This window comes from Rhamphochromis longiceps, linkage group LG10, assembly GCF_057381845.1.
Source record: "Rhamphochromis longiceps isolate RC_006_pf linkage group LG10, R_longiceps_female_GT1.1, whole genome shotgun sequence".
In the NCBI taxonomy this organism is placed as follows: domain Eukaryota; kingdom Metazoa; phylum Chordata; class Actinopteri; order Cichliformes; family Cichlidae; genus Rhamphochromis; species Rhamphochromis longiceps.
Genome location: NC_140566.1, coordinates 10994038 through 11019891, shown reverse-complemented (window position 1 = coordinate 11019891; position 25854 = coordinate 10994038). Strand labels below are relative to the sequence as shown.

At 39.6% G+C, this 25854-nt stretch overlaps 1 protein-coding gene across 1 annotated transcript in view; it reads left to right on the top strand.

Moving 5' to 3' along the window:
- The window catches only part of LOC146660335 (roundabout homolog 2-like), an 83407-nt gene that overhangs the window by 34606 nt on the left and 22947 nt on the right, over positions 1–25854 (top strand). The window contains exons 3-11 of the mRNA XM_085420163.1: positions 11630–11787; positions 11947–12067; positions 12213–12351; positions 14806–14942; positions 18939–19063; positions 20799–20970; positions 23247–23452; positions 25471–25552; positions 25670–25835. Coding sequence (XP_085276289.1) covers positions 11630–11787; positions 11947–12067; positions 12213–12351; positions 14806–14942; positions 18939–19063; positions 20799–20970; positions 23247–23452; positions 25471–25552; positions 25670–25835 — 1306 coding nt within the window. The remainder of the gene's footprint in view (positions 1–11629; positions 11788–11946; positions 12068–12212; positions 12352–14805; positions 14943–18938; positions 19064–20798; positions 20971–23246; positions 23453–25470; positions 25553–25669; positions 25836–25854) is intronic.

The window sequence follows — 25854 nt, the reverse complement described above, 5'->3', positions numbered from 1 at the left end:
AACCCGACACATCAGTGCTGTTTACACTGAAATTATTTGTCTTTTAATAATTTAATATTAACAAATGAAAAAATAATAATACCAGGTAAATAAAAATTGTGCACCACTCCTGTCATGCACCCCTGTTTTTGTTCAGAAGTAGGATTTCTGTCAGCACAGATGTATGTAACAGGCATGATCAAAGGTAAGAAAAAAAATACATTGCAGTGATCTGGTGTTAGATTGCAGCATGGCCAGTGATATTTAGTCAAAGGCTGTATGATGCACCACAAAGACTGCTTTTAGAGCCCCGCTCCAGGGCTCACGGATTCCCGGCTTATCATGTCGAAGAGTGAGCGTCAGGCCAGTCTGCTGCCTTTAGCCTACTTGGCAGCCTGGTGGCTGTTGCTCATCTGTCCCCAAGCCAGTGTGAGCACATCACCGATCTGGACCAGGATTAAAGGACCTAATACTAACAGCTGTGTTGAGATTAGCCGTGTCAGTATTTACAGTTATTTTGTCAAGCAGTGCACCACACGCTCTGCTCAAATAACGAACTGTGATTTTTGATTTTCCTGGTCTGTTTTGTTTTACATTTTTGCCGCTGGATTCATCGTGAAAAATGACATGTGCTTTTTTGTGTTTAGGGAGGGATATGCGGAGGGATTCAGGGAGCATGGTTTGATGGAGATAGACGGGTTAGATTGCTGTGAAACAGAATAATGCCTGGTTACGTGGATAAACAGAACTTTCTGAAGAGTTGAAAGACGCCAACTCCTTTGTTTTGTTTTGCAAAAATGTACCACAGATGGAGAATGTGAGGGGAAAAATAGAAGACAGAGGATGAAGAGAGACATGAAATTGAAATGTGGATGTCAGCAGCAAGAATGTGTTGATGAACGGAGCAGATTTGTCTTATGTGTGTGAGAGAAAGATAGAGGAGTTAGGTGTGATTGTGTTTGCACATGTACCTCCCTGTGTGTGGATGAATATGCTTGTGTGTGTTCATGCAGGAAAGGACGCCCTCGCTCAGCTGAGACCGATCACCCCATGATGGGCTATCACTGGAAGATTGGTCTGATTCTCCATACCTATCTCTCTATGGAAATGTCATATATGAAAAATTGATGCCATTTTCTGAAGTGGCACCAAAGTCTTTTGTCTCATAGATAGTGCTTTTTAATCTGCTTTATGTGATGGAGGACATACAGAGGGATCATAGGAAGGTACTGCAGGTAGCAGGTATGGATCAGCCACCAACACTTGCTCCCTTCCAGTTGCTGTGTACATACAGAGTATGTAACTGGTGACCTGGGGCTTACCAGAAGGTGTACATAGATGTGATTAACTGCAGTTTGTGGTGAATAATCTCCTAAACTGCTCAAGGGAGTATTTGTATCGAGGCTAGTTGGCTGTGGGAGAAGCTTAAGAATTACTAGGAGATATAACTGGACTCTTATCCTTCCTTGTGCATTTGGGATTTTCACTTTGAAATGCTAAATGAGGTTTTGACTAATACATCAACATTGTGGGCAGCCAGTTTTAGCTCATCAGCTCTATTAAATCAGTGTAAATGTTAGATGTTACACAGCAAAATCTCCAGTGTTAAATTAACACTAGAGAGTGTCTATATGTGTCCACTCCTTTGAGTGTTAAATATAACACTGTTGAGTGTTAAATGAACACTTTTGACAGTGTTGTATTTTTAAAAGTAACCTAGTCAGTTTTCAAGATTTACAATGACTAACACTAAGCAGTGCTGATTTTCTAACACTGGAATATTTCTAGCATTTTGAGTTATTTTCTAGTGTTAGAAAATCAGTTAACACTGGAGATTTTGCTGTGTAGGTGTGATTGTGTTTGTACCAAGGAATGAAAAATAAGTTGAATTTTGTCCTGTTCAGTTGATTTTTTTAAATTGATGATTTGTTAAATAGCTTATCTATATTCTAGTCAAAACTCTTAGCTGCGAAGAAATAAGTTTAGGCTTGCTGATGGTGATCTATTTTTATGAGAAATTATTTTTCAATTATTATTTTTTACTTTGATTTTTATTATTATTATAATTTTTAATGAGGGCACAGAATCGATAATACGGTCCTGTGCCTTGTTGAAAACTTGAAGCCCGTAGAAGAGGGTCTATATAGCATTGATAACTCACCTATTGCAAGTTAAAGAGCTTAGCTGCTAGCTTTCTGCTAAGTTTCCCTTGGCTAATTTGAGACACAGAATTCATCTTCTGCCCCATGTTTGTGGTGTTTTGGGAGAATCTCTAATATAGAAGTGTAGTGCACATTTTTGGTTCTAACTAGCAGATATCTGTGTCCGTATATTGCATCCATTCAGTCTGTGGTTACAGTTTGCTAACCAAGCTAAGTCACGTTAGCTTATAACTTGGCATTTTACTCTCTCGTCCAAATCTGACTCCAAAATTTCAAAATGGCCATAGCCAAAACATTAAAATTTACGTATTCAGATTCAGAGATGAGACCTGAATGAGAAATGGTACATATTTTACAGGCTATCAGTTTATATTCTGATAGACCGTTATATATCCAGCCTTCATATATATTTGATTAATTCAGTTAATTTTCTCATTTAGAGATCAAAGGTCAAATCCGTGCAATCAAAGTAACAAAACCTCCCATATATCATCAGTTAATGTGTTTGACTGAGATTATCATATTAATTAGTTTTCTTTTTTGTGTTGAATGACAGCTGTAGTTGAGGAGCTGTGCCCTACATAGTTGTTCCAATAATTTATTCAAATTCAATCATATAGTTCTATATATAGGCTACTACTACTATCTCTGGTGGACATCATTGTGCAGGTGCTTAGATCATGGCATCTCAGTTGGATTTTTCTGTTTCTGATATTCTCTGACTTTTTTTTTTTAGTTCAGTTTTTCCCACATAACTCAAGACAGCTTGGAAATTGCATATATTCTACTGGTATAAACAGAAGACAGTGACCATTCCCAAAGCTGGGACAAGGTTGTAGTGAACAGAAAAGTGAAGAGAAAAAAGTGGTTGCTAGAAAAGATCAAGCCATTTTAACTTTTAAAAGTCTGCAATAGCTTTTCTTTTTACCCTGTGCAGTACTGTGATGATAATAACAATGATGAATATAAAACACAGCAGGGTGCATACATTCAGTTAGATATAACTAGTGTCTGCAAGTAAGGTTTCTTCCCCTTGGTGACCACTGCTTTAGTGAAACAAGGCGAATCAAATGTGAGATTCTGATCCCTGACTCATTTTTCCGCTCATGTTGTACTTCTTCAAAATATTGCTCTAAGGGTCTATGACACCCATGGTTTTTGAGAAAAAAATATTGTGATTGACCTTTTATATATCTTGCTTTCTTCCATTTTTTTCTCTCCTTTTCTTCTTTCTCCAATAACTAACAGTGAAGTATCAAGGCAGGTTTCTTTATCTTTAGATACCAACTAGAAAGATAGAACACTGGGAAGAATGGGTAGGAATTAAGTCTCGATAAATGCAAATTCACAAACTAAGTCCACACAAAAATATTTGAACACTGCTGTACAAACAACAGTGCATCTGGATTTAGCGGTTTATATAGATGAGATTGAAACTGTGACTCTGGAGAGAAGGGAGAAGCAGATTTACATAGGTTACTCTTAGAGATAAAGGAATGTGTTCTTGCGAAGAAATTCATGCAGACAGGAGTAATTAATTATAGATGTGGAAATGTGGTCCGAGGGAATGCTGTTACAGTAACTAGAGGCAAAGCAAGTGAGAGATGAGGGAGTGGGTAATGGGAGGAGGGGTGATTCCTCCTATACCATCCACAACTTCAATTTACTTTACACGACAAGAGAACGGAGGTTAATTAAACATGACAATGGTATCGGGCATTTATTCTTAACCCTTCACGGTGGCTGACTGGTTCCTAACTCAAAGGCCAAAGATTTCATAATGACTGTTTTTATAGCGTGAGGTGTAAACTCTCACTCAAACGTTCCATGGAAAGAAAGGTTACGAGTAAAGATATGGGTAAAATGTGCCCTGTGTTAGTGTGTGTCACATATCTGGTTGAAAAGAGGGGAAAAGTAAAATGTCCTTTTATGGTTAATAATGAAGCTAAGGAGGAGCGTTTAAACAAACAGCAATTCAAAATAGCATTCACTAAATTCTGCCTGTGCTAGCTAAAGTCAAAGTAAAAACTAAATTGCATCTAAAACTCTGCTAAATTTTTGTGTTGCCACAGGCGTACACAGATTTCACCGTTCATCTATTTTCAGCTCTCGTATTGACACTAATTGGTGTTGACACTAATGATGCCAAAAAAGCAAAGCAAAGCGGTGCTAGGGCTGTCTGAACATACTTTTGAAGGCTGCTGACCTCAGTTACTATGTACCTCCTGGTCTTCCCCCTCTATATTTCATGTTGCAAGAATGGAAATAAAATTGGGTCATAATTGGACTTAATAGTAATGTGCACTAATAAGTATAGCTGAATTAAATAAAGATTTTCACATATATATATTTAAGGAGCTGTCAGGAATACAAATTATACTTGGAAAGTGTGTAGAGACACCAATAAGGCTTCAAGCCAATGCAGTCTATTGTTTTCTGCTACATTTGATGTCATCGATACTCTTATACCTTGCAATTATGGCAGAAATTCAAGTGTATATAGTTCTATATTCAGGCTACCGTGTTGTTTATATAAAGAAGGGGGGCTTAATTTACTCATATTGTGTCTTCCTGTTGGGAAGCCAGAACTATAATAGGTAATGCACGTTTGTACTGGGCTGTTAGCCTCAGGGGACATTGTGTAAATGTTCCTCATCTCCCTGCTGATCTTAGTCCTGACTGATTACTGATGACTTTTTTAGGGCACAGACATGCTAAGTTGTTTATTTATTCAAAAAAAAAAATGCCCAATGCGAATAGCCTTCTTGACTCCATGTTCCCTGTCCCTGTTCCATGAGTGCGTGTCGGCATAACTGTCTTGGTTTCTGTTTCTATCTCTTGAACAGTGATGATGTGTTATGGTCATCAGCACAGTTTGTGATATAGGAACAGGCCAGCTGTTTTTCTGTTTGTTTATGTGTATATGTGCGTGTATGTCAGTGTAGATATTATGCATGTGACAGATATGGGACATCCTTGACTGCTGCTGAGAACATGACATGTCCCTACAGGCTATCTTGTTCAAAAAAAAAAACAACCTCAAGCAAACTTGAAAAAGAAAACAAAAATGTAGTAGACCTCTGTCACAAGAAATGGCACGACTGTAGTTTGTTCGTGGACACTGGATCATTGACTGCAAAAGGCTGTACAATAGCAGGATTTTCCTTATGCTCAAATACAATGTAATCACAGAAATAGAGCTGCTATAACAATTTCTATAAATAAAGGCTGATATGCTGTTTAAACCTGAATGTATAATATGTTGACTGTATGTGTCAAGCTTTGTCTACATGAAGCACCTCATTTCTTCACCGCATCTGTGAGTCCCAAATGGAAATCCAGCCATCTGTTACACACAACAACTCAGATGTTACTATCTTCATCTTTCCTCACTAGTCATATACTTTGTGCACATATTTCTTTTCATTTTGGCTCCTGAGGTATAGCGCTGCTATACCTCAAGCAGTTTATATAACATTGACTCATAAAGGCACTCTAAACACTATATGTTAGGAAATGAGACACAGAATTCTTCCTGTGTTAATTTGCTTGTAATTTAAATATACACAGTCACCATCTGTCACTGTGTATATTGTACAAATGCCTTTTATGATTAATTACTGCTCTGAAATGACTCGACTAGCAGGTCCACAATGATTTTTAAAAAATGTAATCTGCATTTTCTTACATTGACCTGAAAGATTTTTCTCCGATATTTTAAATACGCAGAATAAACCTCCCAATTTACATATCTACATCATTACCTCACCTATCTAGCTATCTAATTGAGCTGCTCTGGGCTAACTTTTTCTAAATCAATTTTTATTCGTTATGGATTCATGACTAATAAAGGCTAAATGCATTTCTAAACAGCTTTAAGTGCAGCTGCTGTTTCTAAATTGTATATTTGAACTCATCTAGTGGTCTGGTATTGTGGGTATAGTAGGTATTTACCTTACAATATGAAGCACTTTGAGGTGTCTGTTGTGATTTGGCACTATATTAATAAAATTGAATTTAACTGATTTTTGCACCATGAAAAAAGTTATCTGCACTAAATTCTACTGCATCTTCTCGAGGAATTTAAAAGAGAACATTCAGCCACCTAAGGTTAATTGACAGCTACTCCCATTAGTCAGACCTGTCTGTGTGAACATTACTTTGTGGGTTTCAAGTGAACATTATCAACCTTACCTATATCAGAGACATTATAAGGACTTTGGCTAAATATAGAATGGCTGCACTGCAATCCTTTTAGTATCCCGGCACGCCTTTTAATTTATTAGCATGCTATGTGAGCCCTGAAATGAGCAAAATATCTCAGTAGTTTTATAGATGGGTGTAGCTAAAATACAAATATCAACATTGCATTTTTTTTCAGAAGCGATGCATTATGACTAATATTAAGCTGATGTGCATTGTTGGAGATAGACTCTGCAGTAAATGTATGCATGCCTAATGGGTACATGAGACAGCAGTTATACCAGATAATACAGCGTCTAATAAATGCCCTGTCTGTATAGAGCAAGGCATGTTTTGAAACATCACCTGCTGTAAGTTAATAAATACTGCTTTAAATCCATGTACTTGTGACAAAATGGAGATGATTTTCTATTTCTGAGTCATCTGGGCAGCTTGCAAACTGAGCAACATGCATCCAGTACTCAAGTGGGATCTTCACAGATTTGATGTGCTGGTGAAATGCTGTAATGAAATTCAGTTGTAGAGTGAGCCTGTAGAGAGTCTCAAGAAATCAAAACAGTGAGATGGAATATCTCAGAATTTACAACTGCCACATTACCACCCTTTTTCTATTAATCATAGAATGAGCCTCTGTATAGTTATTTGTATTCAGACACTTCTACCTTGTCACATATTTTTACCATCCATTGTGCCACGAAATGAAGCCCATTTACAAGTCACTCTCCTTCTGATTTGATAAATGTAACTGGCAAATGAGTGAGTCCTCTGAATGCCTTGTTTGAATAATTGAGCAGTACTCAATCAGACAACATTAGGCAGTGGTGGCAGCCCACCATCTCAAAATAATTACCATCTGACAACAGCTTACGCATGGATGCTGCCTCCACAGGGGTTCCACATTTAAGATCAACAGATTAACATCACCTTAACCTTATTCCTCGCATAAGTTTGAGTTTAGCACTCACAGAAACCTGCCTAGACCTCTCAGTGGGTGTCACTAATATCTGTGTAGAAATGTTCTTTCCTTGCACAGAGAATAAGTGAGCATGGAAAATTCAGGAAACATACAGAAAGAACAATTTTCTTCTTTCTGCCTCGTGTAAGTTAGTGAATCAAAATAATTTGAAATAGACAGGACGAGTCTGTGTACTGTGACAATCTTATCTCTCCTGTATAAGAAAACAGATTTACTTCAGTGTATCAGAGAGAAAGCAGCAGTCAGACTGCTGGGCTTTATTATTTTTGCTTTATGTATAGTCTGATAATGTTCACAGAATGCCATTTACATAGCACTTCTCTGGTTTTACTCATACACTTTAAGTATCTCACGTCACAAAGTTTAGTATCAACAATTAACCTAACTTAGATATCTTTGGACTGTGTGAAGGAGCCAGAGTAACTGGACACCGACAGGTGATTGAACCAAGAACTTGCTTTACAATGCAGCAGCAGTGCAAACCCCTGCACTACTACGCTGCGCCTTAAAGTGTATAATTTGTAACTGTGCAGCCTTTGTTAATGAGACCAAATTTCAAGTTTGCAGTAGCCCATCATCAAGAAATTGTAAGTTACTCTCTTCCAAAACTATTTAGATAAAACCGATTGTGTGCACCATTCATGGCAAACCAAAGTAAATCAAGAGATAAATTGTTATTTTAAATCATGTGTGGCATCACAAGTAAAAATAGCCCAGAGACAATAGGTACAGTGTATCAGAATGTAACTGCTAGTTATATTCAGTTACCACAGAACATTGCTATTAATAATGGGAGTAATTGATACACAGATATTTGCTGCCCAGCTACTAGCACACAAGCACTACAATGTAATCCATCCATTATACAAATTTACCTCTGCCTCTTCCACAGTCTCGATATGTTCAAGCAGAAGCTTAGGCCCAGTAGAGTCTTTTATTATTTCCTGGAGAGTATTATCAAGTGTGTATTAGTTAGAAGGGTGTTTAGTGTTACTGTTTAGATGTATTAATATATTTATTTGAATGATATTTACTTGCATTTGGGGAATTGTCAATATAGATAGACGTTGTAAATTGCTTTGGAAGTGCTTTTTATGTGGATATTGAGCATTTTTGTGTGTGTGCAAGAAACTCTTTCTTTATCTGGTATGCACCAGATAGGATTAAAGTAGAGTAGAGATTATGTTAGTTGCATTTTGAATTGGTGTCTGGCTAGAGGGTTTGGCTAGAAATATGTTTTCTTGTGTTTTTTGGAAGAAGAAATAAATGTGCTTCATATTTCAAAACTCCTCTTGGACTTGTGACCTCCACATTTCGGCTCTTGGCTGCTCGACCAAGCTCACACTGAGACAGGGAGAATTTGGTACTTTAGATTTAGATACTGTATAGCTGCAAGTGGCTGATAATGGATTAGTATCTGACACCAGACATCATGCCTAGAATATGTTTCTTTTTTATGGTATTGCCAGCATAGTGTGACAGTTATAAACTCCACCATTACATTAAACCAGCAACCTTTGTTTAAGACAGACTGCCTTTTCCCCTGACTTACTTCTTGTAATTGGGTTTTCACTTCATCTTCAACTAACTGGTTTTCCAGTTATTCCTGTGTGTTTCACGGTCTCTTGGGACAAGCTGTTAGAGAAGCATCTCTGATGTGACAACACAAAAACAGGAAAGCAGTTGTGTGACTGGATGAGTGCAGTGTTGCCTTCATGGAATGGGTCAGTAAGCGTATAGTACAACGTGACAGCCAGCTAGGCATATGTCTGTGCCAAAGTAGTGTCTGCGACTGAGGCTCGTTTACTCTAGCTACTGGAATGTGATTGACAGTTAGGCCAAAGGGCTGTTGGCTCCTTCCTGATTTGCTTTTTCACTAGAGGTGTCCTCTGGGACTTGGAATTCATGTTACAGTATATCAGCAGAATAGCTTATGGCAGTAATGTGGATGAAAAGCAAACACAGGCTATCATCTAGTGTGGGATATGATAAAGTGCTCTAGTTTTTCATTAATTCATCTCACTGAAAATTAGAAACAGCAGAATTTTATTAAACAACAGACAGTTATTTAATTTGAAAACTTCCCTTTATTCATTTATTTATTTTTAATTTTGTAAATCATCATTGTTGCCATACAGCACACTTTGTAATTTAAAACAGGCCTAGAGCAAGACTTGTTAAAAAAATAAATAAATAAAAGACGTCAAAAGCTGTTAATGTAAAGAGGCAACAGCTCATTGCATGAACCAGATCATGATATCTATTTTTAACTGTTATTTCAGTGATGGCTTACAGTACAGTCAATCCTGTGGTTAGTTAAAAAAAACAACTAGTTTTAAAAATGATATGTGGAAAACAACTGTGACAGAAGTGGGGAGTTTTTGAAGCATTAACCTTTAACTTAGCAGCGGCTATCACATACATCTGTTCAAAATGCATGGTTTTTACAGGGACTGCTTGACAATCCTTGATGTTTCGGATCCTTTGAACACACAAAATCAAGAGCAGATATCCCTGCCGTGGGTAAATTAAAATGTTGACAAGAAAGGAAGAAAGGAGAATGTGCTCATGAATGGCATTCTAATGAACTACAGCTCCCTAGACAGAAAATTAGAATAAACAAGGCATATTTTTTTAACCACCATACTTCATCCAGGTGTCATAGCATATCATGTCAGTGTATAACTTCAGGTATAACGTGAGCATCTCTGTTAAAGATGTTGTTTTGAAACAAATTTTTATCCTTAGTTCTAAATCTGGCCTTGTTCCTGCTCCTGTGTTTTTTCATAGACATCCACCAACAGAGTCTGATCTAATTGGTATCCCCACTCACTATTTGCACTACCTCTCCTAACTCCTATATGCAGTGTTTCAACTTCTTTTTAATAAACCAAAGTTTGACCCTGTGTCTGCTGAAAAATTCAGGCCCATTACCAACCGTTGTTGTCATCCAAGGTCTCAGAAAGAGAAAAAATAAATAAATATTTTATGTCAAGAAATATTACAGGAAATGAATGTATGAATGTAATGAATTTCATAAAACATTGAAAATCATCGATTTTGTATAAGAAAATGTTCAATAACTGTTTGAATTATTTAAGAGTCCGCTGTGCAGCCTTTGATGCAGCTCGGTAGTGTTTTAAAGTAAACACAATAATGAATTGGAGAGTGACTATTTTCAATCATCTCAAGGTGCCTGATTTCACCATAGCCATAACACACCGACGCCTAATATCATTTTGAACCATAGTATCCATTTTCATGAACTTTCATTAGCAAGTGAGTAAATAGTAAGTTCTGGCTATTAAACTTATGAAGAGAGTTATTCATGTTTTTACTGGGCTGCTTTTGGAGTATTCAAAATTCACAGAATATGAATTTTAATGAATTAGGGACCCAGTGAATTTCAGGCCAGTGTGTACTTTACTATCAAAGTTTTCTAGAAAAATTAGTAGTTTTAAAGTGCCGGGATAATTCATGGTACCCTGAGATTGAACCTGCTGAGTGTGTTTAGTTCGAGGAGGATACTGTGGTGTCCAGCACTAGCCCATTAGCTGTGGAGCCTTGCATCCCGTAGGCTGTAGGTGACCTCATGGAATCAGGGTTGTTTTGTGTAGATTCTACTCAAAGGATAACATTGCATTGTAGCAAGATGATCAAAGTTTTTCACCTCACCCAATCAGGTATTTCAATGTTGACCTGATCATTGCTAGTATAGAGTCACATAGGCTGATGTCTATGTCCGTATGCCAATGTCTTTTGTGCACTTACCAGAGTGTAGCTCACTTGCTTTTATCAGGTACTTTTACACTGAGTGATTCAGCCTCAAGTAGTCAGACTTATTACAGTTTAAATTTTTAATGCATGATCATTTACTTTACTTCTTATCTAGACTTGCCTGTTTGTGTGTCTTTAATAGTTGTGCTTTGCTTTCATGTCTCTTTCTGTGTTTTGGTGTGTCTTTCCTTTGCACATTGTACCGCTAACCCCACCTAGATATATACATGGTGTTGCATTTATCTGCAGAGCCCATACATTCAGTATGCCCTCAGAGTGATGACTGTATTGTCGGAGACAGATGGGCGATTGTCTCCTGCGACAGTCTACTTGACAGAATTATCTTTGAACTCTTAAATTACAAAAAAAAGTCATAGAGTTCTGTTAGCCTGTGGCAGCTCAATCTTAAAGGTAATTTTTGGTTCACATAATGGAACAGCTGAACTTGAATGAAAATTTAAACTAGTGACCTGAAGTAGATTTTCTTAAAGAAATGGTAACGACCCTTGCTCTCTTTTTTTATATTTCTAAGTGTTGCGTGATGACTTCAGGCAGAATCCACAGGACGTGGTTGTGGCAGTTGGAGAGACTGCCAGTTTTGAGTGTCAGCCGCCACGTGGGCATCCGGAACCAACCACCTTCTGGAGGAAAGATAAAACTCGTCTTGACCTCAAGGACGACAGGATCACAGTAGGTTAATTCCCTTAGGGAGGGGACTCCTTTGCTGCTTCAGGACCTATACACTAAATCACATACTCAGCTACTCACATTAACCCGGAACTGTTCAGGGGGTAAAGGATTTTGTATTGAACCGGTTCATTCTAGTTACAGGTGCCTTTTCTTCCTCAGGTCCGTGGAGGAAAGCTGACCATCTCAAATACCAAGAAGAGTGATTCAGGGATTTATGTCTGCGTGGCAGCCAACATGGTTGGGGAGAGAGATAGTGAAAAAGCTCAGCTCTCAGTTTTTGGTAAGAAGTCTGACACGCACATATGCTCGGTTCAGAAAATAATAGATCATAGCTTTTTTTTTTTTTTTTTTTGCCACCTACATCATTTAACCAGTATATCAAAAGTAAATTTCGCCTCTATATTATCTTTCCTGCCGACATCCAGAAAGACCAGTGTTTGTGCAACGGCCAGTGAACCAGGTGGTCTTAGTTGACGAGAGCGTAGAGTTCAGGTGTCAAGTCCATGGTGACCCGCCGCCTGTGCTGCGATGGAAAAAAGAGGATGTGGATATTACTCGTGGCAGGTGAGGACTGTGACTGAATGTGTTTAGTGCACGTCTGTGTGCCATGTGCGCGTTCGTGTTTGTGTGAATGTGTACCGATGCTAAAACGATAATAGATAAATGTTTGAGGAGAGCTAATGAGTCCCATCAGGAAAAGAAGTTTTAACATACTGTATTACTCATGGGAGACTTTAATTAGTCTGTCAAAAAATTATTTATTAGCTGCAGAGAATCTCATTTTTTTGCTGTTTGAACTCCTCGGCCAAAAAGCACATGAATGTCTGTCCTTTTGTTCTTTTTACTAATGCCAGCTTTGTACAATTCAATTGTGGCACAAAAGGCACTAAAAGAGATGGAAACACAATAGGATCCTATATACTGTCTATAGTATAAAGGAAAAAAACTACAATAGCCTAGTAACTGGATATTCAGCTGTAATGGTGTTTATTTAATCATGTCATGTTTTAATCCAGTTTATGGTAATTTTGCAATGGATTGCATTATAATATGTAGTGTTCCTGCGATTTGTTCCACACATTTAGATCACATCATATGCATATGCGTGTATCACATAGGAGTATTCATTTTAAAAAGTTATTATTAGCCTATCATTGTTTGTCTTGTGCTTTATATGCTTTAAATATATGATCTCTGTATAGAAACAGTGTGATTCAGTCACTACATTTCTCTAACTGAAGTTTGAAGTCTGAAGACTGATAAATTGTCATTGTCTGAAGTATGTAACTTACATCAGCTCGTCATTTCAGGCATTTTTCAAGGACTTTACAAGATGTGATATGAATCAGATTTTTATCACAAACTGTAACAGACAATTACATTTAATTAAATTTAAAAAAAAAACAACCATGGCAAGCATTCTGTCTAAACTATTTCATTATAAATATTATCAGCCTATCAGCGAGTACAGCTCTAGGTACACTGCAATTATGCTAATTGCAACAGCAGTCTATAGTTATGACTGTTTAACTAGTTTATTTGTTTCTCTGAACTGCTTCTGAGATTCAATTTTGCAGCTGTAATGCAAAAATAATTATAGGTTTTGTTCTTGGAGATGTTTTCAATTACTTTTGGAGCTGCTTCGAAATTAATCAGCTATATTAGTTAATTAAAGCATTGAAGGGTATGTTTTCCTTAGCTGAAACATAGTAGTTCATCTTTTTTATACAAAAATGTGATTATTCATGTCGAAATGAATGCTGTTTAATGGCTTTATTTTTAAAAAGAAATAAACATGGTGTAAGCCATTAACACGCTATAAAGTGCCTCTGTGTTAGATTATATTTTGAGTTAGACTATAACAACTGATTGCCGCCCTATGTCTGGCAGTCTGTCTGCTTACCTATGTTATGCCCTGTACCTCAGTACCCCCTGACTCCAGAAACATGTCCTACTTTCAGGCCTACCTCGCCTCACTTCCCTCCTTCAACTTCTTTCATTCTTTTCCGAAACCCACCAGCCTCTTGGGAAGTCTGTATCTGGGTCAGGGATGTGCTGTGAATGGAGTCCTCACCAGACTCTGGACAGACCCCACAACTCCCATCGATATTCCGCCCACACCCTTTGGAAGAGCTATTTCTGATGTGACTTTTTCTCACCCCTTGTGCCATTTCTCTGCTCGACTTGTCTCCCATCTTTGAATCAGTATGGCTGGCTAGACAATTTCACAGGATCGCTCACGCCAAAAGGGACCCGAGAGAGGGAGAGCCCGACTCCTTGCTCCTTTACTCATTCTGTCTGTAGCCCCTATGAGGCACTTATCTAAACTCTGGTAGCTTAGATGTTTCTCTCACTCTAACTTCAGTGATGCTGACTTACAGTATGCTGCACTGGTGGATACACACTGATGCATGGAACATCTCTATGAATTAGTCATTTCTTACTGCTCAGCTCATTCATCATACTCTGTTTGTCAGACTATGCCACTCCCTTATTCTCAGACTGTTTGTCTATCTCTTCCTCTCTCTCTCTCTCTCTCTCTCTCTCTCTCTCCCTCTGCCTTTCTGTCTTTTTTCATTGCTCTCTTCCACACTCATACACTTAGACACACACACACACGTAAGTATACTGCACAGCCCACACCACAGTGGGTGGTTCGTCATTATAAATATTGAAAAAGTGGAACAGTCAGGGTTCCAGCTCAAAGCACCTTTCATTTTGCCATGCATTCATCGCAATATAATTACTTCCCTTTTTCTAGCACTGTAGAAATTGCCTTAGAAAGTCTGCCTGCAATGTATCAAAAAAAAGGACACAACCCTTTTAAAGCTTCCATCTAAAACATCACACGGTAGTTTATACAACAGCAATTTGATATCATTGTTTGTTTGTTGTTTTTACACTACACTTTAAACGTGAGATTTTTAATTTGCATATAACCGTTATCATGCTTCCAGCTTTATTAAATCAGCTGGGAATGTTACTTGACTTGCTGTCACTGTTCCTCTCTGTCACCAGGTATGACATTAGATATGAAAAAGACGACTTCCTTTTGAGGATAAAGAAAGCATCAGTGATTGATCAGGGAACCTTCACGTGCCTCGCAGAGAACCGTGTGGGTAAAGCGGAGGCCTCCGCCTATCTGACTATCAGAGGTGGGTAACTGGTTGTGGACTCACACTTGGCAAAGCTCATAACCCATCCCTAATATTTTTTTTTTGTATCTCCCAAAGCAGGCCACAGGACAATCAGTCCTTTATTGCCCACTTTATGAGCATTATTGCCCCCCTGCTGAAAGGCTAGGCCTGGCCTCAGCTTTTCTTTCATACAGTGGGCTGATGTAGTTGATTGCTCTAGATCTCCAGCTAGGCACCAGATATGAACAATCTTACCAGCTTTAAGTGAACTTTTATGACCTCTCCTGGGGGGCTAATTCTCCATCCAGCCACTCACTCCATATTTACACCTTATCAGTGGGAAGAAGCTGTTTCATCTTTGAAAAGCTCAAGCAAAAATTAAGCCAAATTCAGACCAATAACATTATCTCCGTTTTTCGTTTTTCTCTTTCCTTCTTTTTTTATGCATGAAAAAACATTGTTGACAGAGCTAAAAGGGGATACTCATTTGCATACACTCCACATATTTGTTCCTGGACTCTACTGATGTAGCTTCACGTGACTCAAACATCAAAATAATCCTTATTTTTCTTGTACTTGTCCTTGGTGTATTTTCTCCGCTGCCTAAAATGAGTTGGTTTAGCTCTCCTTCCTTCACTTTAAGCCAACTTTCTTTTTTTTTTTTGTGTGTCCCGTTTGGATCTTTAGCCATCAGAATTGTTGTCTTAAGGCCAAGAAAGATGCCAAGCGGATTTATTTTACCAAGTGGATCATCATGGCCTTGCCATATTGGTCCATTTGATTGACCTTTATTATAATTATGAATTTATTTTATTTTCAGTTGCTACAAACGGGACAGACATGACTGGGGGATAGGACAGGGAGAAAGAATGAAAGAAAGAGAGGGAGAGAAAGAAAACCAAAGGGGAGAAGAGACGGTGAGAAGGGGGGAAGAAAGAAAGAAAAAAAAAAAAACAAAAAAAAACAAAACACCTGGGTCACCTGTATGGAGAAAAAAAACAGAAGAGAAAGCAAACAACAAAGAGCAACATAATAAAAAAAACGGCACCATCACAATAAACTAGCTAGCAGTAGATATCAGTAGATACTAAATAATAAACGATATTGTGCAGCACGCAAGATAGACAGCGCACAATGTGCTTTGAGGCAGCAGCCAAGAAAGCTGTAGTCCGCGTCTGTGAATACCCGTGTGTACACCTGTGTGCATACCTGTGTGGATCAGCATGCTTGCATTCCAAAGGTTTCTCCATGTAACGATCTGCTAGGGAGTGTGGGGGGGCCACAGCCCCTTCCTCCAGGGTATGAAGCAGGTATGGAGGAGATCAAAACTCCAGACATTCAGAGGCCCCCAGAACACAAGAGACCAAGGAAGACCAACAGAGGGGCAGCCGCGCCACTGTCCCAGTAAGAGCTGAGGAGAGTCCCAGATGAGGGCTCACTCAGCAGCCGCGGAGCAGAAGCCAGGGGAGTTGCAGTGACGCGCCCGTGAGCTCCGCCGGCAGCCAGCTGTGCCTGAGTGACCGAGCCCCAGGCCGAGAGGCCGGGGCACCCCACCTCCGAAGTGGCCCGAGCGAGCCCCAGGCTCCAGGCCCCGATAAGCGGCCGCCAAGGAGTGAGCCGGTGTGTACCCGGACGCCCACCCCCAGACACAAAGAACCACCAACGCACCGACACCTGAGGGAGTCCGCCACTGGCAGGGGAAGTGGTGGTGGGTGGAGATAGGCCTCCAAACCTTGGAGGGCCTGAGATGTCCCCAGAGAGGTGGCGCCTGACACCCAACCTGACATATAGACACAGACATACAGGCACACACAGATACAAACATCCATTCCCACCCTCATGCTCTCATATGCACTTACTCCACACTCAACCAACATGAAGACAGACATAAAGAGACGCTGTACACACAATCACACTCCCCAAGCGTACTCTACGAACCGGGTCTAGGTACCCTTGCCCCTGGAGGGGAGAACTGCACCCAGACCCAGGTGGTGTTACCCTTTTCCCTGCGGTGGGGAGAGGCAGACCGCCCCGACTCCGCAGCAGCAGGGAGGCCCCACACTCCGGACCGCAGTCGGACGGCCAACTCCTCCTAGCCCCCCCGCTCCAGCAGGCCGCAGAGAACGGGGGTGAGAGAAGACTCCAAACCTCCCTCCACCCGCTCATTGTAGTGTTGATGCATGTGTGTTCTAAGGTGCATTTAAAACCCAGGAGGGCATGGAGCTACCTGCCAGAGAGCAGCAGGTAAGCGCATAGTCCCTCCTGCTAGCCCTCAATGTCTACGTGTATTCAAAATTGAGAGGTGGGCAACGACGCCAGGGGTGGGGTGTACACCCTGATGGTAATTTGGACTCCGTGTATCGTGCCCACCCCCAAGATCCTATATGTATGTGTAATGAGAGTGTGAGTAATGTGAAGGTCTAAGTTGTGGGATAAAATTGAGGCAGAGGCAGCCAGAAGGGGACAGAGGGGGGGGGTTAGCCTCCTCTGCACCCCTACTCCAAGGCCCTGCATGTGTGGGTGGTTGTGGTGGAGCGGGAAAAGGGAGGCAGCTGGAGATGGGGAGGGAAGGAAGGGAGGGGCAGGTGACCCCTCCCTGGGGCCAGCTCCCCCGCTGACCCCAGTAGGCACTCCCATACTCCGCAACCCGTCAGGGAAAGGGGGCCCAGGCCCATCCAGATCGGGGCCCAGCGCAGCAGCGCCCCCCGGCCCCACAGCCAACTTTCTTAACGAAACATAACCAAAAAGGTTTGAATGGAAGGCGGATGCTGTGTCCACAACCAGACCTGTGTGTCTGAATTAACCATATTAAGATTATCTGCGCTAAATGACATCACACAAAAAAAGCCTAAAAACAAACAGTTATGGAGGTCTAAAGTCTGAATTATGGATTCAAAAGGATTACATTACCTCAGCACATATTCTGACCTTCTTATTTTAAACTTTGGACATGTTAAATGTCAGCTGACACTTTGATGATAGAACAGACTGTATGTATGACAGAAGAAAGGAAACCAAGTGCAGCTTATTTTGAATCACCTAAAATTATCTTCTTAATTATCTTAACTTCTTAACAACAAATGCATAGAAAACACAGCATAATGTACACAACATATCTCATCTTTAATCAGCCCGCTCTCATCAATGATCCATTTCATTTACATGACTTTTAATCTACCAACAGATCTATTAAGTTTGCAAGTCTGTTAGTCTTAAAGCTGATAAATCATTAGCGATATAACTGTTCAGCAGTTTTTTGCCATCAGTTTCTTATCTCACAAACACCAACAAGGTACTATTTCCTTAAGGTCCACGTCATCACCTGCTTTGGTGACTGATTTTTACCCTCCCTGTCCCTGAGTTTCATGGATGGAAACCCAACTCCATCTCATTCATCTCTGATTTTCATTAATTTCTTTTTTTTTCTGTCCCTCTGTTCTACTCCTCTGCTTTCCTTCTCTCTGTGTTGTGTGTAAATCTCACTCACACCATTGTTGTGTCATCAGCTCGCCCCGTTGGTAAGTAAGAGCTGATCCCATTGTGCATGCGCTGCTCTTTGTTTTTAATCACACACCTGTTCAGTATGCATGTACCGTTGTGGCATTCCACAAACGCAACCATCAAACTAATTTTAGACATGCATATATAGGTTGTTTTAGTCAACCACTGATTTATTCCCGCAGTCCTTAAATTTACCACGTCACTTTAAAAAGAAATAAAAGGAGTTACAGATATGTGAGATGTGCCTTATTTAGAAAAAAATGAAGATATATGGGCACTCTAATGAGTTATTATTAAATATTCTGATACTTTGGCAGCTGGATTTAGCTCATTTTAGCTGTATAGCTTTTCAGTGAGTAAAACCCAGTGCATGAATCCCTTCAATTAGCAGCTGGACATTCAGTTTATGGATTTTACTTTGAAAGTTTAACTGGAGTCCTGTTAAAAACACAATCAGAATTCTGTAAAATTGCTTTGCAGTTGTTTTATGTTTTCTTTTGCCTTTAAACTCAGAGGCACCTCAGTTTGTGGTGCGTCCCCGTGACCAAATAGTCGCTCAAGGACGAACAGCAACCTTTCCCTGTGAGACCAGAGGAAAACCTCAACCCACAGTCTTCTGGCAAAGAGAAGGGAGCCAGGTAAGGATAAAGACTGTGATTTGAACGATATGTACTTATTTTTATTTTTTAGTAGGGTGGTGTGCGTGTCTCTTTTAGGCTTGCATTCCTATACAGGCATCGATTCCACAGCTATCATAATAATTTTTCAAAAAATGGTCAAAATCTGACTACATGGAACAAGCCAATGGAAAGCAGTGCGGTTCTGTTCCACACGCATATAATGAAGTGGTCATTTATCATCAATCTACACTGGTCTGACTAGCCAATTCACTTAGCAAGAGACAATGTCATGTACTGCATTAGAGTCATTAGACATAATGAAAGCAGGCTAATGTCCTTTCCTGCCCATCAGCTTGTCTGCCTAGGGTGCAGAAATGGACAACGCTGATGCCTCAGTTTTATGACCATGACTTCAGGTTATCACAGTAGAATTAGCACTCTTGTGGTAAACAGCTATTCAGACCTTGTAGGAAAGAGACATTGACCCACTTTTCTAACCGAATTGTACACAGGGGAGTGAATATTCAAGTATATTGAAAGCATGTGTTGATGTTGTTTTGGTCTGAAGAATCATTTTGAAATAATTAATAATAACTATAACTATCAGGAATAGTGCGTATCATCATATTCGACCACTGGGGAGCTAAACACATGACCCGAGCATTGTCAGAACACTCACTCAGTCCACTTAATTACATGAACATGATTAGCTGCTCTTTAACACAGATATCTAATCTAATCATGTCAACAACTCAATGCATTTAGCCTTGTAGACATGGTCAAGATGACCTGCTGAAGTTCAAGCCAGGCTTAAGAATGGGGAAGAAATTAGATTTAAGTGACTTTGGCATGGTTCTTGGTGCCAGACAGGCTGGAATAGCAACAACACCCTGATCTATTGGGATTTTCTTACACAACTGTCTCTAGGATTTACAGAGAATGATCCAAAAATATCCAAAGAGTGGCAGTTCTTTGAGAAAAAAATGCCTTGTTGATGTTAGAGGTCAGAGTAGAATAGCCAGACCTCTCCCAGCTGACAAGGAAGGCAACAGTTAGTCAGATAAGGTTGTTTTGTTACAATTGTTGCAATTATACAGAAGAGCATCACTGAATGCACAACATTTTGAATCTTGAAGCAGGGTATAGCAGCAGAAGACCACATCAGAGAAATGCAAAACTGAGGCTACAATTTTCACGGGCTCAACATAGTACAATTTTGGATAACACTGGAATTCCATTGTCTGGTCTAATGAGTGTGAATTTCTGCCTGGACAGCTAGCTTGTATGGTCAGAATTTGGCATAAAAAACATAAAAGCAGGATCCATCCTGCCTTGGCTAAGTAACTCAGGCTGCAGGTGTAATGGTGTGTGAGGTATGCTCTTGACAAACACCGGGGCACTAAGTACCAATTGAACATTGTTTAAATGTCACAGCCTACCTGAGTCTGCTCGCTGACCATGTCGACCCTTTATGACCACAGTATACCCATCTTCTGATAGCTGCCTCCAGCAGGATGCTGGAACATTAAACATAGTTCACTGTACTCAAATGGCATCCACAGTAACAAGATCTCAATCCAACAGAGCTCTTTTGCAGTGTGGTTTAACAGGAGATTTGTGTCATGGATGTGGAGCTGACAAATCTACATCAACTGTGTGATGCTATCGTGTTAATATGAACCAAACCTTTGTGCTACTAAACAAGTACATCATCTAGTGTATTTACATTTCTCCCCACTGTCCCTCCCAATAGGATCTTCTTTTCCCCAGTCAGCAAGCACAAGGAGACAGCCGAGTGTCTGTGTCTGTGAATGGAGAGTTGACCATCTCTCCTGTACAGCGCTCAGATGCGGGGTACTACATCTGCCAAGCCCTCACTGTGGCCGGAAGCATCATGGCCAAGGCCCAGCTTGAAGTAGCAGACGGTAAGACGAGAGTAGATATAGCAGACACCATCCTCACAGAGAGAGAAAATGTTTACCTATGAAGGAAAATACCACTTATCGAGTTATGCAATTTATATATACACAGTTCAGCTGGATTAAAGAGCAAATAGGATAAAAGAAAGATGAGAGATGTTAAAGAAAACTTTGCTTCCTGAAGTTACAGTGATTTTGCAATGTTGTGCAAAGTATATCAGCATAATAACATTGTGCATAACTTAAGAGTCTCATCAATGTTTATTATTTTGATGGGGCACATATAGCTTATAACATTACTCAAACACTGAACACCACTGTATCAAAGATAATTTATCTGCCCACATTTACTGGCAAAGATACATCTGTATCTTCTAAAAGCCAGCCACTGATAATGAACCTTTCCATTTGCACCTTACTTTTTTAAAGACTGAAAACATGTAAAATAAAACGATCTACTTCATGGAGAGATGCAATGCTTCTTTTTCTTTTGACAAAGCTTTAATGTCAGCATTAAGTGCTGAGCTGCTGCCAGCTGGGAGCTGTTTATGCCCTTCTCCCCATTTGTTTCTTGGCTTTTTCTCCCACACATTATTAAATTAGCATCTGTTGAAGTGTTTTTTTGGAGAGCAAATGACTTCTGTTCTGTCACTCAGAGGAGATGGATAAATATCAAAATGTAAGGTGTAGAGCGCAAGGGATAGGATAAATTCCTTTGACTTATGGCTGAAAACAAAGATGGATAGAGTTGGCGTGACGCCTGGGATGTTTGGAAGCTTGAATTGTATCGTTTTGTAGCATGCACTAAGCTTGTAAGATCAGCTGCCATACTGTATGTGTCCACTAGATTAGGATTTTCTGAAGTGCTGGTTTCTCTAATATGCCATAAATGTGTGAGTGTAAAAGTACTTTATAACTATGTAAGTATAGCTATAACTTTAGCTATTTTTTTAGCTGTGATGTTTGATTGAAGAGTACCAACCTGGACCAGCAGTGTAGAAATTGATATTCTTATGCATAATCAGTAATTAGTGTTTTGATACAGTTCAATAAGTAGCAGCAGGGACTAATACTGGAGAGTGTTCTCTTGCATCCCTGTAACAACCTTGGAAAGCAGTATTGTAATTTTTACTTTTGTCACCAAGGTTTGTGAGTATGATTGCATTTTTCACAGAGCAGACTAAATCAGGAACAGCAATATCATATTTTTGTTTATACCGTAATCACTTGGGATAATGAGAGCGTGCTCTACAGCAAATGTAATATTAGAAAAAGTTTGCTAGAGCATCTTTTGTTAGATAATACATAAAATAATTTTGTGTTGAACTAGAAAAAGTAATAATGGCATCTTCCCATTTATTTAATGTTCACATTTACATCTAAGTTAAACCTTAATATATACTTTCCAACAACACAACGTGATAATATTGCCATATATGTGCAAACAATTTAGCTCTCTGAAAATCACATGCGGTTCTGCTTACTGTACACTATGCTGCGCCTAGTTGTACCTGATTTTTCTGTTATTCTGCTTGAGTTGCTGTATTGCTCATTGTCCTGAAGGAGGTGTGATGAAAGATAAGGCAGGGAGAGCCTGCTGTAAACACTTGTGTGAATGGAGACAGCCCTGATAACAGTGGAGAGCAGCAGTGAGGAAATTGGAAGCGAGGGATAGTTACAAGGCCTAGAGAGATTCAACACTACCGAAATTACTGTTTGAGAGTGCAGAGGCTGTTTTCTGGATGATATAACATGCTCTAAAAAGCTTTAAAATAGTTGTATTGTTGTTCTGCTTGGCATGCTAATTCTGAGTTTGGTTCATGTGTGTTTGTGGGGGACTTGCCAAAAGGGTGGAGATAGAGCCATGAGTCAAAGTGGAAAGAGAGAGGACAGGCATGAATGTGCTGAAAGGTGTTATAAAGAAGGTATGGTAATTAGCACCACGGGTGAAGCATCGTTAATCCTCACCTAGTAATTAAAACTCCAAGGTGTGATGCAGTGCCATGAACACTCCGCCCTACTGTGGAAAAGCCTCACAAAACAGTCAGTTCCTCTCACAACAAATCCACCAGATTGAACCCTAACATCTCGGGCATGCAACCACAAATATAATTATTGCAATCACAAATTAACACCTTGTGATAAGGTCATGTATTTTTTCCCACAAATCTGATAACTCCAAGAAAACAGTTGCATGTTTCTTGCCAAGACTATGACATTCAAATTACAATGTTAGGAAAGCATTCAAATAATAACACCGGATTCTTGATTGTTATACTCAGCCCTGAAGGACCGCCCACCACCGATCATCCGGCAGGGCCCATCCAACCAAACTCAGGCTTTGGGAGGCATGTCCCTACTCAGGTGTCAGGCGTCTGGGGACCCAGAGCCTACAATCACTTGGCGGAAGAATGGAGCCAACCTGCTTGGAAAGGACACAAGGTTTTCCCTTCTGGAACATGGCAGCCTTCAGATCCAGAGTACCAGGGTGGGTTATGTTGAAGTAGCGAGCGATACCTTGTATCTGTAATATGTACTGTAGTTTCTTCTGGGGACAGTGGCCTACTAACCACCAAAGAATAGCTCTAATTGCTAATTTAATTGTTTTCCCCATAACTTTGCTTTAAAAAATGATTGAAGTCCAGTTGGAAGAAGTTGATGGGTTAACCATAGATCACTGGTTTCTGGACTCTTATTTTAAAGGCATTTTCTCTTATATTATTGGAAAGAGTAGCAACTGATCTGCCACAAAATAGTGGTGAATCATGCTCAACTTAAGTGTTCGTTGAACTCTAAATGAAATTTGTGATTCAGAAGTAAGACATACTTGCTGAGTGAAAAGTTGTATTTTTTCTTTTTCTAGACTTCTAGATAATTAATCTTGTTTCTAACAAATTACGTTTCTCCATGCCTGTCATTAGAAAGAATTGAGTTTTAGGAGACTCTTCACTGACATCACTTTCCAGTTACATCTAACTTTTCTGCTCAGTCTGTAGATGTTTAAAGCATATAGAGTAGTGTTTCTTTTTTCTTTTTCTTTTTTGTTTTTTAAGTGCTGGCTGGGCTCCTGGCATTCAATCCATCTTTGTTGCCAGTCAGCTGTTTTCCTAGGTTTTAGTTGTTCACTTGGTTTAGTCTAATTAATTTTTTTAAAAGAGATAAACAAATTACCAAATATATGAAATGATAAACCACAATTGCAGCAAACATTCTGCCAGTTAGCATTACGTACGACCTTTATATTTCCTCATGCCAGATGTGGCAGACGGAATTGAAGTGTCCTTTGCAATAGTTCAATCAGGTCCTCAGGACTAATTAATCAAAATAAAGGACAGTTAATTAATCTTGGAGACAGTGTTTTACCACCAAAATTAAAATGCCCTTGTTATCTTCTCAGCAGGATATCAGTTGAATCTCCTGTTGATTATTGTGCCTTCAATTAATCCCACTGCACATATTTCACATTCCTCTGACCTGTAAATTATTCGTATATTTTGCAGTGAAATCTTTCTCTTTTGGTGAGAAGGACATTGAAGTGAATGTGAATGCAGTTCATAAACACATCAAAGGAAAACAACATATTTAGTCTATGGGGCTTTTGTTTGTTTTTGCATGTGTAGCTTTCACACCCTGCATTGCGTGTGAAAGAATAAAGAGGAATCTACGTACCTGATAAATGATGTCAGCTTTAATGCATTACAGATGAACAGGTACAGTCAGGTTGCTGTTAAATGATGAATAGTGAGTATAGATTTTTGTTAGTTTTTGAAGTCTTTTATATAGTCTGAATTCAGAAGTGTGAAGGGGGAAATAAAATGGAGAATCTCCAATATACGCTGTACTGTCACAATGTCAAAGTGCTCCTCACTCGTGTACTTTCTCTCGAGAGATAACATAGTTGTCAGTCTCTCCTAAAGCATTGCCAATATGAAATTGGTTGTCATATCTACTATTTCCTGTGTCAGCACTAGTGATGATAATGTCGATGGCTTTTGGAATGGCGGGTGACCATTACTGGAGCAAATCAATTAAGAAAATTAATGTAAGCTTTCACTGGGATCTCTCTTTTTTTTTTCTTTTCTTTTTTTTTTTGTCATTGGCCAGCATTAAAGTTCCCTCTCATCCACTCTCCGGCTTTTCTCGAGCCAAATGCAGGCCAGTGGAGGTTAATGCATTTTTACTGTACTAGTAGGTGCAAAGCCCAGAGTGACGTAAGAGCTTCTGGAAACCATCTGGGATCAGAGTTGGATTCAGCTGTACAAAGCAACAGAGTACACTCGAAAAGCTGTATTATGATGCAGATGAGCAGAAAATGTTTGTTAGTTTAATAGACACAGTGTCTGCAATCATTATTATTATTTTTTTATCATTAGTTACTGTTTTTTAGTGAAAAAAACCCAAAAGAATTTGGTTTCTGTTGCAGTTTTGAAATCTGCCCAGTTCTTGTAGAGTTCAGATGAAATGGGAGCTTGAATTAACTTGAAATTTAAATTGTGTTTTTCTTAGCTGTCTGACTCAGGGCTGTATACCTGCGTTGCTACCAGCTCCAGTGGAGAAACATCGTGGAGTGCCTACTTGGATGTCAGAGGTCTGCTTCAGTAGAAATGATTCACATGTTTTATGCATATCACTTATAACATGGCTTGCATTTGTTTTGTTTTTGTGTGGGTTTTTTGCTTTAATTGTGTCTGTCTTGTTTCCTTAGACGCTACTGACCTCGTTGACTTCATATCTCACAATTCGACCGCCCTCCCAGGGCCTCCCTCCAAACCCGAGGTTACTAATGTTACCAAGAGCAGTATCTCGTTGTCATGGAAACCGGGACCAGAGGGGGGCTCCCCAGTGTCCTCCTATGTCATTGAGGCTTTTGGGTATGTCTGCGACCTATGG